General features: G+C 43.0%; 1 protein-coding gene across 1 annotated transcript; it reads right to left on the bottom strand.

Moving 5' to 3' along the window:
- Positions 1–511: 511 nt before the first annotated feature.
- LOC120065372 (hyaluronidase-2-like) lies at positions 512–8,900 on the bottom strand. Its single transcript, XM_039016315.1, has 4 exons — positions 8,719–8,900; positions 5,046–6,015; positions 2,933–3,022; positions 512–2,374 (listed from the first exon to the last, which is right to left on the bottom strand). Exons 2-4 carry the CDS (start codon positions 5,997–5,999, stop codon positions 1,982–1,984), a joined length of 1,437 nt encoding a protein of 478 aa, XP_038872243.1. The 5' UTR covers positions 6,000–6,015; positions 8,719–8,900; the 3' UTR covers positions 512–1,981.
- Between the last annotated feature and the right edge of the window lie 1,727 nt (positions 8,901–10,627).

Here is a 10,627-nt window from a genome sequence, read left to right as displayed (position 1 = left end):
CTCCTAGCACAATAATATTGCTTTTGGCACCATGAGATTACCCCCCTTATACATGGAAGAGATCCCCAAAAATGGAGGGGAAAAAGAGGAAAAGTGAAATGTTGGCAAGACACAGAGGTAGGTGACTCAGGACAGCAAGTTACCAAGGTGCAAAGGCCTTCACGTGAAAACCTTGCCAGACACGTTGCAGCCTGCTCCCCGGGCGCCTATGAGGCGATGACGTGGACGTCGATTAAGGCAGTCCCCTGCACTTCTCTGATTGAGGGGTTGGGTGAATGCATCCAGTTGTGCAACTGATTAAGTATCGCCTTTTCCCTTATTTTTCTGATGCCATTAAATCCAACTAAATGTGTCACTGTACTGACCATGAATGGTTAAAAGATGCTTTTCCAAAATGTCAAACTGCTCACTGTGTTTGCAACACGTGGAATGTGATTGTGAACTCTGACCCACCATGATGTTAATAACGGCAGCACAACAGCTCCAAGATACAAATTCAGTGAGAGCCTTCTCATATTTCAAGTTTAATGTAATAAAAAGAAACGACTAATTACAATTACATCCAATGCACATGTAGGAGAGTAAATGAGAAGCATGTTTGGGACATAAATAAGAGCAGTGAAAATGACAGACCCTCACTGAGGCCCCTGGAGAAGCCTACGAGAGGACAAAGCCATTTTCTAAGGAATTTGGTTTCAGGCAACAGAAGGCAGAATAGAGTAAAGACAAAATGAGCGAAAGTGCTTTCAGCTTTGGTTTACAATCCTCACAAAACATCAACACAGAAAATGTAGATGCACCAGAATAAGAATCATGACAATAAGGATGATGACCACAGACACGTTAGGCCAAACACACTCGTTGGACAGGCACAACGCACTGTCATCTGTGCAGATGAGTGGTGTGTTAACAAATGTCAAAGAACATGTTGTGGACTACAAACATTTCTTACACATTCTTAGATTAGTCGTTTCTTGTTGATGTGACTGAGGTGCTGAAGTGTTGCAAAAGCAGTCCGCGTGTGACACAGACAGCTATGTAGATGAAATGAGTTCCTTGCCACAATGCTAAGCTTTACTGAAGGTCATGAATTTTCAAATGAAGCAGTCTTTTCCAAATATTCCAGTTATTTTCCACAGCAACATTAGAGGCATAAAAAAAATTAGACCATAGAAAAAGAGACCATTACAAAAAGGTGCTGAAAATTGCTGTCGATTTTCCTCGCCGTATCTGCAGTTGGACCAGATCAGAATTGGGTGAGGGTGTAGCCGTCTAGCCGAGAGGTAGGACTACCCAAGCACAGCACAGGTCTCTTTGGACAGAATCTTCACAGTGGCAGTCTCTTCGTAGAAAAGTAGCGTTCTTGTGTGATGCGTTAGCTTCTCTGTTGTTGAAGATTCAACTCTCTCATAAGTTTCAACATGAGTAAAAAGAGAGGCACATTCTAACAAACTACAGTCTAACTAGTAACCCCAGTACACTTCTAACTAATGACAGTTCACTTAGACACACACAAACTCAATAATACAGCTGGTTAGCATTCATACACCTTGCATGCATCTTAGTTCTAGTTATGGCTGTTAGCTACAGATGTCTTCCAGCTCTGGTGACGGGAGGGATAGATCACTACAGTATGGACCTTCATTTCTGCCACACCTGCAGCGCACCCACTCACTAATAACATCAAGTCAAAATAGAAGGCCTGTTGTTTGGCCCACTTCAAATGCTGTCCCTTTCGCTTGTGTGGGTAACTGGAGGGTACTGAGGGGTATCTTCAGTCCCCTCCTTCCTTCATCGTGTTGAGAAGCAGGCACTCCCATGTCCTCTCCTCCATGGATCAGTCCCACAGAGCAGCTAGTGCCCATCCCTGACCAGGAAGCCCCCTGAGCACCAGTAGAGGCCAGGACTAGAACCAGGACCAAGGTGTGGTGGTGGTGGCTTCCCCCATATTGCACGGTGTCAGCGCCTGCTCCTCCCAGCCTCAGTGGCGCACAGTGAGAAGCCCCAGAGGGAGCAGCAGAGTCAGCACAGACCAGACTTTCCAGACAGGGGCAGCACCACTCTTCCCCAGCTCTCCCTGGGCACAGCCCTCACCCTTGTACCCACTGTAGCACTGGCACTGGAAGTGTTGACGGTACCCAGCCAGCTCCCCCTGGCTTAGTTGCCCAGTCACCTTCAGCCTCCCCCCCTGGCTGCTGATGCTGTGGGTGAGGGGGCTGAGGTGCAGGTAGGCATCAGTGTCTGAGTGTTTGCGGAGGCAGCGGCCATGGAAGCCGCACAACTTCTGACTGCACAGTTCTGCTGCTGTGGAGACATTGAATAGGTACCGGCCCAGTGGACCGCGGAGGTACTCACTCAGACTGGAGCAGCTGGCCTGGAGAGAGAGAGACACACATATACACAAACATACATACAGCGACACACACATATACCCACAGAGTGAGACAGAGGCACAGACTCAGAATGGAAATGAGAAACTCAGACAAAAACAAAGTGGGGAATTGGAGGTCAAGTGTGATACGGGGCAAACAGAGACACCAACACATGTTAGCATTTAATGTGGATAGACAGGAAATAGTCATTACATAGTAGCTACAGAAGGGAACACCAGACTGATGACTCAAACTAGGCATAATCTATGAATGATCAAATAGGTGTGTCCCCCAAATGGCAACCTATTCTCTACAGGGCCCTGGTCAAAAGTAGTGCACTACGTAGGGAATAGGGTGCCGTTTGGGAAACACACCAATTTGAACATTCATAGATTATGCATAGTTTGAGTCATTATGTTGGGAACAGGGAATCTTCAGGGAGAACACTCCCATTGCTGCAGCCGTAAGTATGTTACAGAGGGGAACACCAGACAGAGGACTCAAACTAGGCTATGCATAATATTGAATGATTAAACAGCTTGAGTGATGAGAACACTCACATTGCTGCTGGCGTAGGTATGGTCTCCCCAGATGATGACCCCAGATGCTCCCAGGGCTACACTCTCCCCAATAGTGGACACCAGGTCTGTCTGCACACACACAAGTTCAGTATGGAAGTTGGCAGCCCATTATGAACATACTAGCCATGTTTGAGATTGACTACATTGCAGTCGGCGACGACCCGTCAAATCATAATGAGTTGTCATCATGACGTCAGGTGATTTGTAGTTCAGTCAGTCTGCAGTGGCTGACTACAGTGACATTAACTGTAATCGATCTGAAACACATGCACTACCCTCTATGAACAGGAACACACACATCATTTAATCATTTCTTTAACACTGACCAGCTGAGCTGACCCACACCCTTTACACTTCATGTAGATGACGTCACATTATATGGAAAAGATGGTGATTCAGAAAAGAATGTCAGAGGAACTGACACATATCTCTTTACTCCCTGGTTTAAACACAGATGTGTCACTCTCCCACGCACATCCTTTCACTCCGACACGTCCTTATGGAGGCTTCAGACACACTCAAAGTAAGAAATGAAGCATGATACAATATATAGGCTAACCATGATCTCTCGTTCATTCAGAATAATCCTACAAACACACCTTCTGTCTCTCCCTCTCTCATCCAGTGTGTCTGTGTGAAGAGTGGTCCAGTGGGAAAGTAAACACTGATACCCAGGCTGCCTGACAGCAATTTATTCATCCACACACACACAACAAACCTCACAGCACACACACAACCAACCTCTCATTTAAATCTATTCTGTCAGTAATCTATTTCCAATTGTCTCTTGACTCACTACTACAGTGAATTTGTCTAACTCCCCTCATCTATCCCTTGGTGAAACAGCTGCAGGAAATGTAATGAAAACTGCTGACAGAAATGGGAACCAGCGAACAAACGTCACTCTTCAGACGAGCAGTGGAGTTTTTCCACAGGGTTTTCAACAGAGTGGTTGAACAGTACATTCACACGCACACAAAATTAACTTGAACTTGGGGACAGTCTGTCTTCCTGCATGCATTTGTCCTAAACAGAACAAAACTGGACAGTAAAGAGCGAAGGGAATTATTTAGACTAGGCTAATGGCTCTACTATGGCCCAATCAATTCATTCATGACTCTGGTGTGGGTAAGAATCAGTTGCTGCTTGAGATACAGTATTTTGTGCGCAATGGGTGTGTGTGTGTACTCCAGATTAGTGTATGTGCGTGTTATTGGAAAGTTGGCCAAGGGTAATTATATTTGGTGTAGAAACCGCAGAGAGACATATTTAGGTTTCTGGGGAAACACAGGCAACTCTGTTGCTGGACATGCGAAGCCTGGTCATGTAGGAGTGTGTGTGGACATGTAAATGTTCTATATTTAGCCCTGACATATTAGCCTGGCTTTCTTTAACACAATACGATCCAGACAACAAAGCATTCAGATCCTCATGGGCCGGTTTCCCAGACACAAGTTAAAGGGATACTTTGGGATTTTTGTCAATGAGGCCCTTTATCTACTCCCCAGAGTCAGATGAACTTGTCACTCAGACCGCACTCTTGGTTAAAATGTGATTTGTTGAACACTTTTTTGGTTACTACATGATTCCATATGTGTTATTTTTACTATTTTCTACATTGTAGAATAATAGTGAAGACATAAAAACTATGAAATAACACATGTGGAATCATGTAGTAACCAAAAAAGTGTTCAACAAATCAAAATATATAGCAAAGGGTTGCTATTTGAAAAATATAAAATATATTTTGATTTGTTTAACACTTTTTTGGTTATTCTACAATGTAGGAAATAGTAAAAATAAAGACAAACCCTTGAATGAGTAGGTATTCTAAAACTTTTGACCGGTAGTGTACATCAGGGTTAATTCAGTCTCACACACACACATACACACACTTTCTCGACAAAAAAATAACAGTTGTGGTAAGAGGCAGCTGAGAATTTCAAAGCTATAGTGTGTCTGATTGATTTCTTACCGGAATAACAAAATCAGAGATATCAGGTCTCTGCATAGCACAAGTGGTCATGATGAGTAGACTAATCATATCTAAAGTATAGGGACAGAATCAGGCCTATAACATGGGCCCTCTCACCTCAGTCAGCGGAGTCAGCTCGTTGGCATAAGTAGGCCGGGTATAGACAAAGACAGGCCGTGCCAGCCCGTCACCCGCCGATGCCAGACGCATCCCCTCCTTCACCCGGTTGCGGACAAACTGCCGCCCAAACATGGTGGCGCGCAGCACTGTGCTCATGTAGACAGATGGGAACAGGGCCGTGCTCTCAGTCCATAGCCAGGTCAGCTGGTCATTGCGGGCCACCTCCACGTCAGGGCAGCGGCCAGTGTAGTTCTCCAGGCCGCTCCGGTAGTCATGGTTGTAGCAGTCTGGAAACAGGTAGAACCCCCACAGCTGGTTGGGCCGCAGGCTCTTGGCCAGCCGCAAGGTCTCCAGCATGAATTTCCGGGCAGACAGCTCAAACTCCTGCTGGGCCACTTTCCCCACGCGCTCCAGGGGCCACTCCAGGTTTTTGTTGGCCACCAGTTGCCGGGATTGGTTCCGGTATACGTCCTTGACGTCCCAGTTGCGGATCCACAGCGGACGCCACTCCTCCCAATCGATGACGGCAAGGCCTTTGGCGTTTGGTTCACTTATGTACTTGTGAACACCTTCGGGCATCTTCTCGTAGTGCTGCGTGAGGCTGGCGGCCTGTGGGAGCCCACCGTTCACTGCGGTGCCGTCCCGCTCATAATACGGATACAGCCCTAACCGGTCCTTATAGAAGATGGTGAGGTTTTGTCTGACAAAGCCCTCGTTGGGCGACGCCACAATCTGGAACTGCTCCCGTGGGAAACGCACACCGTGCCGGGGGCGGCAGTCCTCTGTCGGGGCATTCCAGGCGAGGAGCAAAGGCTTCTGGGAGAACATGGGCCATCTAGTGGGCTTCAGTTCTTCAGCTCCGAGGACATTCCAGGGAGTGAGCAGAGCCAGGAGCAGCAGCCAGGGCAGCTGGCCAGTCAGGGCCAGGAGAGAGTGAGGCGCTACCCCCATGGCCACCTTCTCTGCCCTGGAAGAGAGACACAATGTCAATGTAGCTCTTTACAATCACAGCCTAGGAAATGAGTCTCTCCAGTTACTCAGTTTCTCTGTAGACTATATAATTTGGCAGTGATACGAGCTATTTTTACTGAATGAAATGGCATGTTTACTTAATATACATTTCTCCAGGTGCCCTCACAAACCATTTCTAACTGTGGTATGTAATAATACGCCTTGAGCAAGAGTGTGTGTGTTTTCAACTTCAAATCAACATTAACTTCCTTTCACAACACTGATTGGCACACATATGGTGGGAGATTGCCAACCATTATGACAGGGCTAGCTTGTAGGATATCTCTGAAATTTAAGAGAGTATCTTGGTACTACTCTTCATACTAACATTGTTGGAAGGTCATGTAGCACTGCAGTAAAAAACACAAACAAAAGACAGACACAAAACTGTCTGACAATGCATGGAGAGATAATATATTATTTCCAGGGTTGGGTAGGTTACTTTCAAAATATAATCCGTTACAGTAACTAGTTACCTGTCCAAAATTGTAATCAGTAACGTAACTTTTGGATTACCCAAACTCAGTCATGTAATCTGATTACATTCAGTTACTTTTAGATTACTTCCCCCTTAAAACACATTAGAAGAAGACAAAAATGTATGTTACCAATTGAACGACATCTATTTCAGGATAAATCAATGTTAAAGTTTACATAGCTGGCCATATATGGATGTAAAATGTTACTTTATGGGTTGGTTATGTAGGCTTCTTCTAACCCATCGCTTTCTACTACATATAAAAATAATATGAGTCAATTATATCTTTACATTAAAAACCAAAGTCTATCAGAATTCCAGTCATTCCAATAAATGTTATACCCCTTGATCTTCAAGAATAGGTCTTGGAAATATGGAATTATAGATTAGACAAATAGTTTTACCTGAGCATAACCCCAAAACTAAGGACTTATTAGCCTGCCCTACTCTGTTGTTTATGATTTTGTTGTCATGGAGGACTGATTGGGCTCATTGATTCCAGTTCAAAAATAAATGCTGTGCTCATGGAATGGCATGCTTTGAGCACTACTGAAAAGTGCTATTTACATGTGAAAAATGAATGCCATATGCTGCATTTGCTACAGGTCTATTGTTGACCTTTTTGTTGGTGACACTTTTTGATATCTTGATAATATGCAGCTGTTTAATGGGCAAATCCACAGATGAAACAATAATAAAATTGGTACCCCGCCTCTGTTTTGGTAAAAAGCTGAGGGATGGGCCTGGAGAAATGTAACCACTCTCAGATTAATAGACAGAGCTACAGATGGAAGGACTGACCATCCACGATATCAAAAGTATTGTTTTAACCATGTTATGAGGCTATACAGTGTTTGTTCACATTTACAAACATTTGAGAAAAACAAGATTATATTTTGGGTTCTCATGGAGTGTAACAGTTGAACTAAGCTCATGAGTCATTATAAATTATATTCTTCAAGAATTAAATGGATATATATATAATCTATAAGTCAAAAATGTATGTAGCAACTACAGATTGCCACTTTAAGTCTATCAAAAGTGTGCGAGTTTGAGCATGTGTCCATTAGGCCTATGGATTTTTATTTTATCAGCATGAATTTGATTGAGCAATAAAAGCCCCACTTTTATTCCATAGGCCGCTGTTGCAAGAGCGTATTTTTCACTGGATGTCCACCGGTTTCAAAAACAATGATTGCTAAACTTTAACTTCTTGAATTCAACCATTATTGGGTTCAAATACACATTTAGATTTGTGAACAGCCATGCGCAACAACCACAATCCGTAAGGAGCAAATAACTAAATGAGAGCAGTGTGATTCACATCAATGCGCTATGTAGATATCAATAATAAATGATATCCGTATCACCGTAGACTACACCACTACTGTCATCCTCACCTCCAAGCGTTGGTTCAAATTCGATAATCTTTGGATGTTGACAGCAGTCGCACCATTGTAAGATATAGCTTGGACTGTAGCCTACAAAAGCCTATTCCTGCGCTTTTCCCGCGATCGATCAAACATTTTGTGTGTCATCATAGTGGTCTCTGACTTGTGGTCAGACTCGCTCAGGTGGAACAAATTGTATTTTTTTTTTCAATGCTGATTTGAATGTCATTGAGAAAACAAGTCTAAAATATGTTTTTCGCTAACATCCTTTCTGAATTTAAAAGTAACCCTTGAAGTAATCATCTAGTTTTTCAAAAGTATCTGTAATCTGATCACAATATTTTTGCTGGTAATGTAACGAATTAGCTACCGTTTTTGTAATCCTTTACATCCCAACCCTGATTATTTCTGTAGACCAAAAAATACTGACGACTGCATTTTACCCTGTTTTTCGTGTTTCTGCTGGCCTCGAAACGAATCGAACAATACACTCAAATGTATAACCAAACCAGCTTCAGACAATGTGAATGATTATCATTACTCGCTAATTCGTTAATCAAATAAGTAATTATATGCATACCAAATTCCACAAACTAGTACGAATACGCGATGTAGTTGAACACGCGCACACCGTTAGCACGAGCTAGTTTCAGTCCTTGCATTTACTCATTACATTGTAGCCAAATACAATAACTGAAATTGAATGATACAGTTGCGAACTGTGCAATAATGTTACACTACTTGCTACTGTAGCAACACAAGTTTCACTAGTTGACCAAGGGAATCTGACCTGTAGCAGACGACTAGATCAGGACAGCGGTTTATTCCACTAGTGTGGTTTCAAACAAAAAACGACATAGAAGAATCTGCCGACATCCTGGTATACATATCTCCTCATGATGGAAATGTTCCACCACTCTTCTTGCTAATAACATATTATAATCAATACATTTTTCGTGAAAATCCCATCTTCCCAACAACGCATCGCGCCCAGTTCCAAGCAAAGAAACGATGCGCTACGAGTTTAGAACTGCTCGTTCCATTCTACGGGAAAGGGGGGATACGTTCAGAAATTGACGTCAATGTTTAGGTCACTTCGTCTTGATGAGGAGTAATACATATGTCATTGGACTAATTAATGTCAATATATATTTATGTGTATGTTAAAGCCATACTAATGTATTTGTAGCGTTTTTGGTTTGACGTTTGTTTACGATTACTCCCTTTAAATGTCAATAGTGGCTTAGTCTTCCAATTTCGCTGAGGGGTAGGATATCACGCCAGAATGTGTTCTTTAAATTAAGATAGTCACATGTAGGAACCAATCCAATTAATTATGTTTATGTAGGTTTAGATAGCAGAGATGTGGGTGACTGGCACTGCTTGAGTTGAACTACTGAAAGACTAGCTAGTCTATAAATACCACGTGTTACAGGAGTGTGGATGTCCACTTTAAACGAGCACATCCTACTTTTAGACTGTGTGTTTGTTATAATTCAGTCATCTTAATGTAGTCCTTACTGATACTTTTCAGTAATTGAAAAGCTGTGACCATACTCTTTGACATCTTTCAGGAAACTGAAATAAAGCATACAGCAAAAAAGCTTAAAGCTGTCTAACTACATCCACGCATCTGCAGTTCACCCTCTAGAAAGCATGATGTCCGCTGACCATGTACTGTGGACATAGCTGCTGTTCCTGTGAAAGTTGGGCGCGACCATTGACTCTCCATGCTGACTCACCTGGCAGGGTCAAACTTATGAAGGGGAAAGCGTCTCTCATGGCTGCTGACCAAGCAGGTTAAGACCTACAGCAGGAATTTCTCGCTCTCTTTCTCGCTCTGTTTGCTTGTTTGCAGATGTAATTTCAGTACAGGGAACACAGAAGACCAGACCATTTTAAGTCAACTGGGATACCTTAAAGTAACGTATCATGTAAACAGGGCCTGCCTGCTTTACATCAGTGCCAGGTGTATCTGCCTGTAGTCTGGTCTATCTCCATTGAATGTCCATGGTTTAAAGCCTTCCCCTCTCTCTAAGCCCTGTGGAGCGGGCAGTAATCAGGAATTGCTACTAACACACACCTGGAGGTAAACTACAGTAGTAGTGAAGCCACCGTGCTTCTACCTCTTCATTGCTTAATTGCTCTTTGGGGTTTTAGGCTGGGTTTCTGTTTAACCACTTTGTGACAACTGTGGATGTAAAAGGGGCTTTATAAATACATTTGATTGTATATTGCCTCGTTATTGTTATTCTTATTGTGTTACTTTTTATTATTACTTTTATTTTAGTCTACTTGGTAAATATTTTCTTAACTCCTCTTGAACTGCACTTATGGTTAAGGACTTGTAAGTACGCATTTCACGGTAAAGTCTACACTTGTTGTATTCGGCGCATGTGACAAATAAAGTTTGATTTAATTTGATTGAATGATTGACCACAGTAGAGTGCATTTACCGCAATGCAATCAGTGCCTTAGTATGCCACCCACACACAGCTAGGCAGCTACAGGCACAGATGTGTGGTGCTTTGAAGTCTGGCCTAGGGTCCACTGTTGTGAAATCCAGACAGGAATCTACTTGACAGGAACAAATCATTCAGCAAACCAGAGGGGATTTTACAGAATGTTTTTTGAGAGGAGTGCAGTGCAGAGAAGAATGACAAAGATGTTGTGGAAATGTGTTTTGTAGTTTGAAGTAG

This window comes from Salvelinus namaycush, chromosome 20 (assembly GCF_016432855.1).
Source record: "Salvelinus namaycush isolate Seneca chromosome 20, SaNama_1.0, whole genome shotgun sequence".
Taxonomy (NCBI): Eukaryota; Metazoa; Chordata; class Actinopteri; order Salmoniformes; family Salmonidae; genus Salvelinus; species Salvelinus namaycush.
The sequence above is the reverse complement of the archived record's forward strand: the minus strand, read 5'-3'. Positions and strand labels throughout refer to the sequence as shown.

Coding starts and splice junctions, on each gene's coding strand:
- LOC120065372 (XM_039016315.1), bottom strand. CDS start 5,999: ATGGGGGTAGCGCCTCACTCTCTCCTGGCCCTGACTGGCCAGCTGCCC. Junction 3,023..5,045: donor AGCTGACTCCGCTGACTGAG/GTGAGAGGGCCC, acceptor GTGTGTGTGCAG/ACAGACCTGGTGTCCACTAT. Junction 2,375..2,932: donor ATACCTACGCCAGCAGCAAT/GTGAGTGTTCTC, acceptor CTCTCTCTCCAG/GCCAGCTGCTCCAGTCTGAG.